The 14,340-nt window shown below is 37.7% G+C and overlaps 1 protein-coding gene and 1 non-coding gene across 9 annotated transcripts in view; both read left to right on the forward strand.

Annotated features, from left to right (window-relative positions):
* Positions 1-14,340, forward strand: part of DNM3 (dynamin 3) — a 731,348-nt gene that overhangs the window by 386,863 nt on the left and 330,145 nt on the right. For all 8 annotated transcript variants that reach the window (XM_045297842.1, XM_045297844.1, XM_045297841.1 and 5 more), the window contains one exon: positions 1,595-1,708. In XM_045297842.1, coding sequence (XP_045153777.1) covers positions 1,595-1,708 — 114 coding nt within the window. The remainder of the gene's footprint in view (positions 1-1,594; positions 1,709-14,340) is intronic.
* LOC115872523 lies at positions 7,983-8,147 on the forward strand. Its single transcript, XR_004047920.1, has one exon. It is a non-coding gene; the product is annotated as a U1 spliceosomal RNA (small nuclear RNA).

Raw genomic sequence — 14,340 nt, forward strand, 5'->3', positions numbered from 1 at the left:
AGAATAAGAACACTCACTACTCTCGTGCCAGTGCTGACTCATAGGGGACCCCTGTGGGCTTCTGAGACTGTAACTGTTGACAGGATTAGAAAGCCCAAGAACTGCTGGTGATTTTGAACTGCCGACTGACTGTGTGGATCATAGCCCAATGAGTAGCCTCTACACCCCATGGCTCCATGGAGGATAAGAGGAGGTGGTCATTTTGAACTTTGACTAGAGTGTCTTTAGCCTGGGCCTCAGCAGGGAGCTCTCAAGGGTCCATTACAGTCACAGAGCATTCATGGAGCAGGGGCAACTGGCAGGCATGGTACATGAAGAGTGGCAAGGACCGCACGTGTGGACTGAGGTTTAGAAGTTCTATAATCACCACCTTGGTTTATTTCTGAGCTTCCCCTAGAAAATTTAGTAGGACTATAACAATGAAATTTGATTATTAGGGTACTTTCAGATTTGACATTCATTCTTCATTAAATAAGTAATTTTAAAGTATTCCAGGAACTCTAGGATATTGAATGACTTAGGAATGAGATGATTTTTGACATTTAGAACCAGAAGAGCCATCAAGTCAGTTCCTACTCATAGTGTTCCTATGTAGGGTTTCGGAGATGGTACATTTTTACCATTGAAGAAAGCCTCATATTTCCAATGCAGTTGGTAGGTTTGAAGCGCAGACCATACGCTTCGCAGCTGTGGATGCCTAATGAACAGCGCCTCCAGGGCCCCTTTAGGACAGTATTGTACAATTCCATATATTATTTAATTTCTGGTTCTGTGAAGCAAAAATAAGCTGGTATAAAGGAGAAGGTAAAACTATGCCATATGGAAAACAAAATTTAATTACAACTGAGAAAAGAATACATCTTCTTGCATGCCATTTATAAATAACTTCTGTCAAATCTCTAATCCAAGTTATGTTTTAAAATTTAAAAGCTGTATAAAGGGTTTATGAAGATGCTACATGTTTTTGCAGCATGGCAAATAACAACCAGAAGTAGATGGATAAATCAAGGCCTTTAAAAAAGTTCCACACTTTTCACGTTAGGGTATTGTTTCAGCTTTCCTCCTTCTTCTGCCTTCGTTCAAATGGTTAACAAGAAGCTAATTGGCTGGCTTGCGTTTCTTCTTTTTTGCCATTTGCTAGTCAATCTCTGGTGGAAATTCTAAGGAGATGCAAAGGAGGCAAACAAATGGGCGAGTAGACTGGAGGGGAGAAGAGGCAGTGGGCATGGAGAGTCTATTGTTCGCTCAGTCCTTGGAAGCAGCTTGTTGAGTGGCAGCAGCAATGCTATCCGTAGGCCAGCACAGAAGACTCATCTGCCTCATTTCATTCCTGTCGCTTTTAGTAACTCTGCTTTGGCCATCTATTGACGTGACAGTTTTGATTGCATCCGTCGGTGGGAAAGACTTCCCCTCTGGAAGTCTGCATTTTTCAAAAGCTGAACTTAGATTGACTAGCTTAGTCGGGGTTGAGTTTGGGAGAAAATGTCCTCATTGCAAGTTGTATCTTGCTTTGACCTTGACTCGGCCCCAGACCTGCATGAAAGATGACTGAAGGGTAAACTAACCATCTCTGCTGGTTTCTGCTCTTTCCTAGGTGATCCGCAAAGGCTGGCTCACCATCAGCAACATTGGCATTATGAAAGGAGGCTCAAAGGGATACTGGTTCGTCCTTACGGCCGAAAGCTTGTCCTGGTACAAAGATGATGAGGTAATTCACACAGTGGCAGTTTACTGAATGAAGTGTTCCTAATTTTAAATTAATTGGTCTTGCTGTAACAAACACATTTGAGACATTTGTGGTTCTCCTGCAGGAAGATTTAGCTTGAGGTATTCATTTGAAGAAGCTCTTTTTTTTTCTTCTCTCATGGAGTTTTAATTTAACAGTATTCTCCTCACATTCTTTTTCCTCGTTACTTTTGGCAAAGTTTATTTCTTTGATTACCTGAGGAAATGGAATTAGGGCTCCGTGGCAGGATGCTGTCCTTTTATAGTTATGTAAAGGACCTAGTTTGATGAAAGAAATGTTCCACTGTTGTGTTGAAAAGGACCAAGGTAATAACACATCCTAACAATGAGATTAATAACATTGATGCCAAATTAGTAATGTAGATTTGGAGTTGTTGCTATGACATCTGTCTCAAATGACAGGCTTTTGAAAATGTCCAATCACGCTTCTTCTAACGAGTTGCAAATAATAATTGTTTATACACATATTTTTACTTTTGAGAATTTGATATCTATGTAAAGCTTAAGTTATGATAATTATGGCTTTCTGGTTCATGTTAGATGTTAATACTTTTGGTCCTGTGACTTAGTGCTCCTTTAAATCTGATTGCTATAAAAGTGTAAAAAAAAAAGTCATGTCAGTCTTGCAGAACCATTAAAGTGCTATCAAAGTGATGCTGCTGGAGTTGAGAGGGCATGAATGCAAATTATTAAACTATGTCTTGTAAATTTTAAAAGCTGTAGTGTAACCCAAGAAGTTTCTGGAACTTATAATGTATCATACAAGCATTTAGGTAAGAATGCTTTATGATAGCAAAACTACCTAAGAGGTGAGATTGTTTCAATTTTATTTGGCAAAAAAGGACATGTTTCTCAGGGCAAAAGACTTTTTCTATTTTGGTGTAATAGCTTCTGTGGAAGCATTACAATGTTTCTATGTCAGTTCTTGATGGAAAAGTTTCATGTTCATTCCCCGTATGGTTTATACATATAGTATATTTCATAGATATTATATGCATGGTTGTTTGATTTGCCATTAAATTTTCAATGAGGGAAATCAAATACTATAGAAATGTCTAAATGCCTCTTGAGAAGTTTTTATTTAAAATATTATGTCATAATTTTCACTGACCTCAGTCAAAAGTGGAATTGCTTATTGCAAAAGTTTGAGAGTTAGCAATGGTTTTGCTCCTGTGCTGACCGCTGAGATAATTTTGTTCTGTGTGAGGTTCTAATGTTAAGAAACCACAACTTCAAGAGCTACCTTCCTAGGTTAGAAAACAATGAAAAACCAGGAGCTAGATAATCTCCTTGGTGTCCGGTTTCCCTGTGAAGTCTTCTCTTAGAAGCAGTTTGCCTCCAGTGATCCAGAAGATCATTTATGGACATTTCTGTGAATGTACCAGTGTTTCCCCATTATTTTAGGGAAAAAACTTTTGACTGAGGAATCATAGCATGATCAGCTAGTGTTTTACATATATTAAATAACTCCTTTAATCCTTATTACCACCCTAATAGAAAATATTTTGATCTGTGCTTTTCAGATGAAGAAACTAGAAAACCCCATTTGATAAGCCATTTCTATGGGACTCAGTTTCCTTTATTGCAGAACCCTTAGTATTGGTGATAAGTTGCTTCCCAAGGTTGCCTAGCTAGTTTGATGCCAAATCAGGGGTTCCATCCTAGGCTGGCTGGCTCTGGCTCCAGAGTCTATTCCCTTAGAGAGAATTTTTCCTTGAAGAACCACAACAGTAGAGATGCCAGAAGTTGTCCGAGGGACCTTGGTCTCACAAAGGTTCCAGACCTCTCAGCATTCACCTGCTCCTGGCTTTTGTTCTATCACCCATAATCCAGGATAAAGTGTAGGTATCTACTTTGTAGCCCCTTGAATCTTTCCACGCCAACCTTTACCCTCTACCCACCCAAAGACCGGCACTACACACTTTGGAAAGCACTGTGCTCGAAGGTGTGGAGTGGCCATGACTAATTGCTAGTGCTCCAGCAAGGTGCTTCATTTCTCTCTCGTTGGGTGTTGCACTTATCAAATGGGGTCTTTGCTGACTAGATTATCTCAAGGGGAAGTTTCTAGGCTTCTACGAAGTCACAAATTAATGGGTGTGCTAATGAATTTTTAAGCTGTTACACTGCTATAGAATTCTTAGTATTATGAATAATGCTCTCCAGACTCTCCCAATTGGGTGCCATTCTTGGACCCATTCGTGTTCTAATTTCCTAGTTTTTGACATTTTGTGTTGTGAGATAGATGTGTGAGATAGTAAGGTTTTCAGCAGAGAACGGATTGTAGAGTTCAGACAATAAGAAAATGCTCAGATCTCATGACTTCGGTAAGACTTTCCATGCTGTCTCTTCTTCAAACTAACAAACATTAACCATGATGATGATGATGACCACCATCAAGTTCAAACCAAATGCTAGAGTTGGTGATGCCCAAGGGCATGGTTTCCTTTCCAATCTGGCAGAGATAATGACAAGACAATCCTATATAATAATTTTAAGCTAGAACTGGAACAGTGGTAATAGTAAGTCTCCAAGAATTTCTCCTACCTTCTTCCGTATTCTTAATGGGCCCTAGTTATGCTACCCTTGAATTTTGGACAGGTTCATGAACCTTTTTCAATGTCTGCAACAACTCTTTGGACCAGTGCTCTATATACCAATTATGTTATTTGCAATATTACTGATAGGTAAGCTTAGTGGAAGGTTTCCACCCATGTCCCAGGCAATGATATATCTCTACATGTTAACCTCAAGGAGTCTTTACAATAACAATGTAGTTGTGTTAGACATAATTAATCTGTCTACCTGACTATATGTAATATCCTCTAATATCACTCCAAGATTAGGGCTTCCTGCAACACATTAAGAAATAGAACATCTTTCACAGAGTTAGACAGTTTATAACTTATCATCAAGGGGAATTTTCCATGCTTGACCATATTTCAAGATCATGCTGTGGTAACCCAGACACTGGAATTTCCAGTATGAATGTCCCTGAGAGCCTTGCTAGAGACTGCATGGATTCCATCTTTTCCTTCCCAAGAGCATCCTGTGGAGGTACACATCCCTGTGCCTGTGTGGTAGCTGCTTGTGGGCTGAGAAGAAAGTTTGGACATGGAACTTCATATGTCCACATGTCCACCTTGTGATCTGGAATGGATGGTATTCCTGGAAATATTGATTTCTGCCTAAATAATAGGACAAGGCTACTTATAGTAATTTACTAAGAATTTGAGAGACAAAAGAGAGAAATTGAAACAAACTCAAATAGGTTGTTATAATATCTCTGTACATAACAATATTAGCCAGTGGACCCTCTACTTAGATGTCCTTGAAAGCTTTACCCTGAACTGGTTCAGTACAACAAGAGCACATTATCTTCTTTCTTTCTATGCCCTGTCTCCCTTCTTCACTGTTCATCTGAATTGTCCCAGCTCAAGGTATGTCTCACTCTATTATATGGAACAACTCCGGTCTCCTCACCACATGGGCTAATCTCCACTGCAGGTTTAGCTTTGCACCTTCAAACTGACCAAAATGCCCAGCCAAACCATATAACCTATTTAACAAGATGTTCCCGTGTCTTACTTACTACACCTCTTTCAGCTCATTAATGGCAACTTTTGATCTGAATGAACTTGATGGTGGTCATCATCATCATCATCATCATCATCATCATCATCATAATGGTTAATGTTTGTTATTTATAGTCTACCAGGCACTGAGCCAAGTCAGTCTTTATTTACATTCTACATTTTAGAGATGGAGATTGAGTTTCAAAGAAATCAATAACACCATCATTAGTCACCGAAGGATTGTGAAACATATAACTCAAAATTGAGGGAGGGATTAGTATCAGAGCCTCAAGTCTGAGAACCTGGTTTGCAGAAGGCTATGGATGACAGTGGAAGCCCAAGATTCATTGGTGGAACTATGCAGGAAATAAACATCTGGCGAACTCCCTCAATGCACAAGTGAGGGAGAGGAGGAAAGGGGTCACTAAACGGAGTGCATTAGTGAGTTGAGCAGAGAAGGTCAAAAGCAGAAGCCTGACTTGAACAATTAGTTACAACTTGTCAACAGATTCCCCCTAGGATGCAGGCTGGACCTGATCTTGTTTCCAAAATATTCTGTATTGGGGGGTTGTATTGATTTGTTTGGTTTTTGATTGTACATATTAAGGGGTATGCCAGGAGTGTTGCATCATTGGGGCCACCCTCTTGAAGTTGCATTATATGTTTTTTTTCCATTTTGGGGGGTATGAAAACCAGAACTGATGAACCTATAGAGTCAGCAAGTGGAATAAGGCTTCTGAGGGCACGGGGACACAGAGGAGGTGGTGGGGTAAAGGGGTAACTACGTCAAGGGGTCCATACAGAAAAAGAATGTTTGGAAACTGATTGTGGTAGCTAATGTACAATTCTGTTGGACATGATTGAATTATAGCATGATTTTATATATGTATTAATCCTAATAAAAAATAATAATAACTTGGGCAGCTGCTAAGTGTTAGTGATTGTGTTGTTAGCCACCTGAACATTTTTCAGCTAATATTTCCTGGGAACCCTGCTATGTACCAGGGACTATCCTAGAAATTTACCATACTTGCCCTCATGTTAGAGAGTTTCTACTGGAGAACTCACATGAACCAACAAGGAAACCTATCCTATACTGATTAGCAGCTATGAAGACAATCAAGCCTGCAGTATGTTTGACTTAGTGTCTGGGATGAGGGGTCTTGGTGAGAAGGCTTTAGATTGCATGGTCAAAGACAGTCTGTGTTAACGTCTAAGGCAGGGTTGAGCCTGACGATGTTAAGGAACTGAACTAAGGTCACTGTGCCTGGGACAGGGAGAAAAAGATAACTTGACCTCCAAGGACGTCACAGATTGTTTAAGGTTTTGAAGCTGGAGAATTACCTGATCAAACTGGTCTTTTTAAAGGTCTCTCTGGGTGCCTGTTGAAGAAGGAGTAAGAGACAAACCTGGACTGGGGAGTCCTTTAAAAGTTATTGTTGTGGTGTAGGTGAGAGAGGATAGCTGTTTGGGCTAGAGTGATTTAGTGGAAATTAATAGACATGGGTGGATTTAAGAGATTTTTCAGGTGAAGATGGATATAACATTTTTTTCCACTTTCTGCATATCGCATGAGGGTAAGCCTCCTGAGGCCAGAAATCTTTGTCTTATTTCCTGTTTTACCACCAGTTGACACAGTACTGATGGAGATACTAAGTAACTGCTGTTTCTGTGACTATAAAATGGAGTAAATAAACAAATTGGGGTGCCAGGCCAATTCATTACATCTTGGTGTCTCAAGTACCTAAATGAAATGACTGAACTAAAGGGAAACTTACCATTAGATGTGGAATATCTCGATACTTTCTTCATTTGAAGATTAAGGAACTTTTTTCTTCTTCTGATTTCATAAATTTGAAATCCTAGATTAAAGATGACTTAAGTAGAATTTTAGTTACACAATGCTACTTGGTGCAAATGATTTGCACTGAACTACTAACGTAATGGCTGGAGGTTTGAAACCTCCTAGTAATGCCATGTCGGGAGCACTCATGGTATAGTGGGTTATGTGTTGGGCTGTTAACCTCAAGGTCAGCAGTTCAAATCTACTAGCTGCTCCACAGGATAAAGGTGAGGCCTTTTGCTCCTGGAAAGATTGACAGCTTCGGAAACCCAAAGGGGCAATTGTACTCTCTCCTACAGGGTTACTATACATTAGAATTAACTTGATGGTTGTGGGTTACCTGTGCTACAGGAGAAAGGCCTGGCTTTCTTCTTCTCTAAAGGTCACAGCTCAACATATTCTATGGGGCACAGTTCCATTCTGTAACATAGGGGTCGCCATGAGTCGGAATTGACAGCTGTTTTTTTCTTTCCCTATCTACTATAGAGGTATTTTTACACACCTATTGGGAAGAATTTAGAAAAGGTCAAGAGGTAGAGATAACACCTGAGCTGTCATTTCAAAAGGATTTGGGTTCTAAGTAATTTTACTTTAATACTCTAAAAATTAAATTTGGGCAAGAGTGATATTTCTTTAAAATATATCTAGAATATTAATTTTTAAAACAGGATAATCTGATTCAAGGAGAATAGAGCATATGTGTTCATCTCATCTCCTAAGAGAGATGATTCTATCCTCATTGGTGTGTAATAACAACACATCTCATGGCCGCCCTGTCGATTCCAACACATAGCAACCCTGGCATTAAGAATAGAGCTGCAATACTTACCTGGCAGGGGAGATACCATGATCACGAAGGTGGTTTTCCCAGGGCGAGGCTTATCCATTGCACTCTGGATGTGCTGACCCCTGCGATTTCCCCAAATGTGGGAAACTCATAATTTGTGGTAGTGGGGGAGAAAAAAAAAAGAATAGAGCTGCTCCTCTGGGTTGCCAGGACTACAAATGCTCATGGGAACAGATGGCTCATCTTTCTCCCATGGAGCGGCCCGTGGGTTTGAACTACCTTGTGGTTAGCAGCTAGTGCTTCATCCATTATGCCACCAGACTCCTTGATAGTAAATATTTCTTTTCTATAATCTGACACAAAGACTGAAATGATAATTGGACACTCACAGGAAAGATAGACTAATGCAAACCGAAGCGTCTCCAATGGAAATACACAATTTGACACCTACTGAAGGAGCCCTGGTGGCATTGCCGACGAAGGGTGGGCGCTTTAAACCCACTCAACACTCCATGGGAGAAAGATGTGACGACTGCTTCCTGAAGAGTCACCGCCTGGGACACCCTGTGGGGCAGGTTTAATCTGTCCGCAGACTCAGTAGGAGTCACAGTCAACTCGACAGGCCGGGAGAGAGAAGGGTTGTTTGGTTTTCTGTTTTGCTTTTATGCTATTGAAGAAAATCCAAAATCTGCATTGAAACAAGGACATTCTTTGGACTCTTAGGAAATTATAGGCTTCATTTTTGTGGGTTGAAATGTTTGGATAACTTGATAAGGAGATTATATAATTCCCTTATAGGGATATTTACTTGGAATTGTTTATGACGCATGTGACTTGGGCCCTAGGAAAGAAAAGGGCGGCTGTACCTCTGGATGGCCACAGTTTTGAGACCAAGGCGTTATAGAAATCTTCAGCTCTCGTTCCATTTTCCTTTAAGCTTCCAAATCCCACATATTTCCTCTTGGATCAGCACCTTTGCTGGAGGAGGTCGCCAAAGCCACACTGTGGCACTATTCATATTTGTTTTGAACTGTTGTAGTCAAAACGTAGGCATTCGATGGGGGGAATCCCCAATCAGTATTGAACTTTAATCTGTTTATGTTACTTAAAATTCTTCACGATCATGGCTATGCAATTTGCACATCTGTAAACTATCTAACTTCATGCGTTTAAATATAGGATTATTTCAAACGAGCATTTTTATAATCTGACATTACCCAAAGATTTATCATTTTGGAATAAAAGATGATTGATATTCTTTGGTAACAACAAATGCTAATTTTTAAAAAATGCATATAGCTCTAAAGCTAATTTGTTAAAAATACATGTAGCTCTAAAGCCATTCCCTGTAACAGTGTCCTACTCAAAATGTTGATGATGGACAAAAGGTACACTTTGTTACCCTCTCTCCAAAGTGCAAAGTTTTAAACTTGTCCTTTATCTCATGCATTTAAAAAAAAGTAATAATTTCAAGCAGTTTTGAGAGCAAAGGAAAAAAAACCTAAAGGAAAGTCGTTTAACTCAGGTTTTAAAGGAAAGTGATTTGTAGCTTTCTCCTGATGTGATTCATGGAGTCCGACTGGGCTCCTTGTCTAGCTTTTCCTGTGGAGTTTGGTGGATGGCGCAGTCTCCTGAAGGCTCTGACTTGGCCATTGCTTCATCCCGTGTACTAGCAACCCCGTTGTGGAACTGCATGGCCAGCTCGGATAGAATGATTCCATATGTTGGGCTCTGTAGGGAGTGTTTGTCGCGGGCTGTAGAAAGCCTTTTAAATTGGGTGGTACTGTGTAAATATTCTGTTAAGACATTTTTACATCGTCTTCCTGTTTATATTTTATGTGTTGCAAAGTATTATCTAGGACCTTATATGCTAGCCATGGGATTTTTTATTTAAGGTAGAAAACTGCATTGTGCAATGTGTTTTACACAAGTGTAATTTAGCAGATTTCCTTAAGTCCAGATGGGTAGGTGCAGCATTGTTTATCATATTTTTACTTCATGTTTTCCTCCATCTCTATGTTTTTATTTCTTTCTAAAAAAACCCTGCAATACTGAGTTTGGTTAAAATATCATAGAATCATAGCAGTTTTGAACCTCATGAGGCTCTTAATCTGAGGACTAAATCTTTTTTTTTTTTTAAAGTGAAATCTCTGAATGAAAATAGTTTAGTCTAAAACATATACTTGAAATGTTTCATTATTAAATTTTAAGAAAATATGTAAGCAGTTTTGGATAGTTCTGTTACATTATTTTTTTTAATTAGGCTGACTAGAGTCTTTCCAAGAAAGAAAATAAATAATTTTTAAATACTGAAATTTCAAAACATTTCAAAACTGGTCAGAATTGAAAATTTTTCTGTTTACTCATCTCCCCCGTGTCTAAGGTAATCAAATACAAAAGGTTTGACCATGTCACCTAGGTCATGGTGATTATGTTCAAATTTTGACATTTCCTCAGAAGAGCTGACAAAAATATTCACTGCATATTCATCAATCTTCATGTTCTTTTCTGGAAATATTGTCTCAAGTTTGAAAGTGTGCTGGGGATAGGAGCGCATGTCCCAAGTGGAAGTAGTGCACAATAAACTCCATCCCTACTACAATCATATGCGCGCCTTCTTACTTACAGAGTGACATATTAAATTTGTGTATCCTTTAAAACATCAATTTTTTAATTGCAACTTTCCATGTTATCAAAATAGTAGAGACATCTCTGTAATCCATTTGGAAATTATGTTGAAAATAAATACTCTCTTCACTATATTTGGCCCAGACTGACAATTTAATAACTCAACATAAATGATTCTCTGGAAACGCATCTGTCCCCTTGTGGCTTTCTTCTCTTCTTTTGAAGAAAAAAGTCATGGTGGAGAAAACTACACTTAGCTTATTTATTTCCTGCCAAGCATCAGCCTAAAGACTGATTTTTGTTATCTAAATGATGAAGTGCTGCAAAACTGTGTACAATGAATAAAGGTCAAGGCTAGTGCTTTATCGACAACAGTTAGGAAAAGAGAACTATAGAAAGCACAGGAGTATTTTCAGAAATGGGTTTTATTATATTGCATAGGCACCACTCACTTTACTTTTGGGTAGGTTTCAATATTTGAATAAAAATAAATTATAAAATAATAATAACACATACGTTAAGTATTAAGTCAACAGATGCAAACCCCAGCACCCGCCCTCCCCCATTTTGTTTGTAGCTCTTGGTGTAGATGCTATGGTGTGAGGGCTGCTCTCTTTCAATGGCTGGTTGTCATTCAGGCTGGGTTGTCATGTGACTGCCTGTCTGTGCCTGCTGTACAGGTGAGCGGATGTTCTGCACAGCAAGTGTAGACAGGCAGACACATGACAACTCCGTCCAGCCAGGCCCTTGGGTCCTTCACGTTGCCTTTGCTCATGGGCAGACACACTCGGTCTGTTTTCCAGTTTGGGTGATTTTGGAGGGGAAAGGGGGAGGGAGAAAAACACACAATAGAATTAAACATTAAAACATTCTAGAACTAAAAACAAGTCAGACTTTTGGCTTTATTCAGAAAGTGCACTTATACATATGTTCCAAAGGTGCTAACATGGATAATTGGCAAAACAGAAAACTCCCATTGACATTTTTAAGGGGGAAGGAAAAACAGATTAAAAACAAGGTTTATTCTTAAAACCGATTCATATTATTACTGGCCCATATGTAGTCAGAGTTCAGAGTAATTGAACCAGGTGTTTTTCCTCTTCATGTAAGCTCTGCATTTTTTAATACTGAAGTTAAAGATAAAGACTGTGTTTATACATGTTTCTTGTAAGAGATAAGTACCACAACCTTGTCTATGAACAAGAAATGTGTCGTTTACATGAAATAGAAGCCATGTTTCAAAATAATTAATGAACCTAAAGCATTCAGTGACCCAGGCAGCCGACTTCAGTATCTGATGCTTTTAGAATGGGGTTTTGCACAGAAATATATTTTTAGCTTTACTTTATTAACAACAAAGAAGGTATGTAAATTTCTATTTTCTTTGTGAAGTTCCTAAGTATGGAAGTGAAAACCAAATAAAAAGCAGCTGGGAGCTTCATTGATCTACCTCTGAATTAACTGCAGGGCCAGGTCATGAATCACAAGGCACGAACCCACAGGGATGCTCAGAATGTGTCTGGGGCATTAGTAGGTTACAGTATCAAAAATACAACCTTCAACACAGAAAATATAGCTTCATTTTATATTAAAAAATTAAAACCACACCCTTTAGAAAATTTTCCTAAAATTCATACAAAGAAGAATTAATGGTGTTAAATATACAGATAGAACATTTCATTCTGGTAAATAAAGAATAATTCTACTGTTATTTTAATATAAGTTGGTGTTTCGTACCTAGGGAAGTATTTAACAAACTCCCTTGCCCTTTTCAAAAATAAAATATTCAAAGTTAAAATTCCAATAAGTGGAATTTCTTAAAATATACAAAAACTGTATAATTATATATGTCTTATACACACAAACACAGAAACAGGTATATTATCCAGGGTATATACACTTAGAAATTTTATTTTTAATTTTAGAAGAAACAAATAGCTTGTTATTTGCTTTTAATTGTAAAATTCTGATATAAATAGCAAAGAAGTTTTATAGAAAGCAAAATAGTTTTTGAAGACTGAGCAAATGACTCTTTTCTACAAATGTGACCTTTTATGCAATGGTTACATTTGGGAAAGTTTTAATAAAAAGTGAATAAGTACAATTTTCTCTTCATTTATTTAACTTTAAGAAAACAAATGTCTGATTCTCTTTGGGGCCATCACTTCTGAATCAACAAACCGTTGGGGTTTTTTTCTTGACAGAATCAAAAACATCAGTAAACTTGGCTGCTCTTTAAATAATCACAAGTTCAGAGTTTTCAAGAAAAAAACCCAAAAAACCTAAAATACTATTTTATTATTGTTGCCATCACTATAGAGTGATTCACTCACAAGAATATATTGAGGGAAGTTAAATATTATTATAATTCTGTATAGTTTTCCCTCGCTTTCCCATAAATAATATGATCCAGTTAACTCTCTGAATTAAAGGAATGATGCATGCAACCTGTGAAGGTAAAAGAAATATATGTGAGTGTATATGTTATTCTTCAATGTGAAACTGTTTTATTAAACCAAGATCTCCAAAAATTTTGAACCTGAAAATGATAACTATTTTATAGAGGAAAAGGTCTTGTTTGGACAAATGATTGCTCTACTTAAAGCTTTTGAATGATATATGCTTCTGATAAGACTTCAAAAACATAATTATAGTAAATATATAGTTTACCAATACTTCATAGTTAGGTTGAACCTACACCTAAACTTGTTAAAATAATGAAAGGATAAAAAAATCTTTTAAGTTTCTTTTTTCTGTTGCCAAACTGTGGGGTGACTATTATAGCACCTAAAATACTAGATAAAATATGAAGTTATTTCCATTATCACATGCCATGTAACTATCAGTATGGCTATTACACCTTGTGTCTTCTTCTTCTTCTTTTTGTCTTTTATTTCTTAAGGAGAAAAATATCAAGAAAATAGTAATTTCAAAGTCCTCTGCAGCAAAAGTAAACCTATGTTTTTCTAGTTAATAGGCTGTCATGGTTGAAGTCAGGAAATATAAAGTTGAGGCTTAATTATTTTTCTTATTTATCTCTTTGTCCGTACTTTACTAAAACAGATAGAGAACTATCCTTACCAAGAGATGTTCAATAAATCGGTAAATTTATATCTACATAATTTTCAGGACACCAACTTAAAATGAGATTTGAATTTAAAAGTTTCTCTCTTTAATTCAGGAATTTCCTGTCTCCTCTCAGGTTAAAACTTGACCTTTTTGTTATTTTAAACTAGAATTTCTGTGTGACGGTCTCTCAGTTATTACTTGAAAATTATTGTGATAGAGTGGGCATTTTTCTCTTGCGTGAAAAGGAAAGTGGGTTGTATTTGAAGAAGAGGTTTTCTGTAGCGTAACTGAAAGCTTTGGCCTCTCTTTCATGAGGATGGGTGCTAATGAATGGATAAGTGAAATTTTATACATTACCAAGTAGTACTTTCTTCTTCTATCCTTTAACTGTGTAAAATTTCAGCCAAAAGAATGGGGAAATATCTCTCACTAGATATGTGTGCCTGAATTCTTTCCCACAGAGTGAAACACTTGGGTGGTCTATAGGCAAGAGGTGGTAGCAGACACAGTATCTTTTGCTCTTTTGAAAACATAAACATATTATCTGGGCCAATAGCCGTGGTGTCGGTGTGTGTCGAGCAGGAAAGACATTAAATTAAACCTGTTGACTAATTGCTGCAAAGTGATCAGTGTGAAATGTTGTCTTATTATAAGTAAATTTTCTTTGATTCTAAAGTCTATGGATCAAAAACCAA

Source organism: Echinops telfairi, unplaced genomic scaffold (genome assembly GCF_000313985.2).
Source record: "Echinops telfairi isolate 266 unplaced genomic scaffold, ASM31398v2 ScPeMD7_7424;HRSCAF=8462, whole genome shotgun sequence".
Taxonomy (NCBI): Eukaryota; Metazoa; Chordata; class Mammalia; order Afrosoricida; family Tenrecidae; genus Echinops; species Echinops telfairi.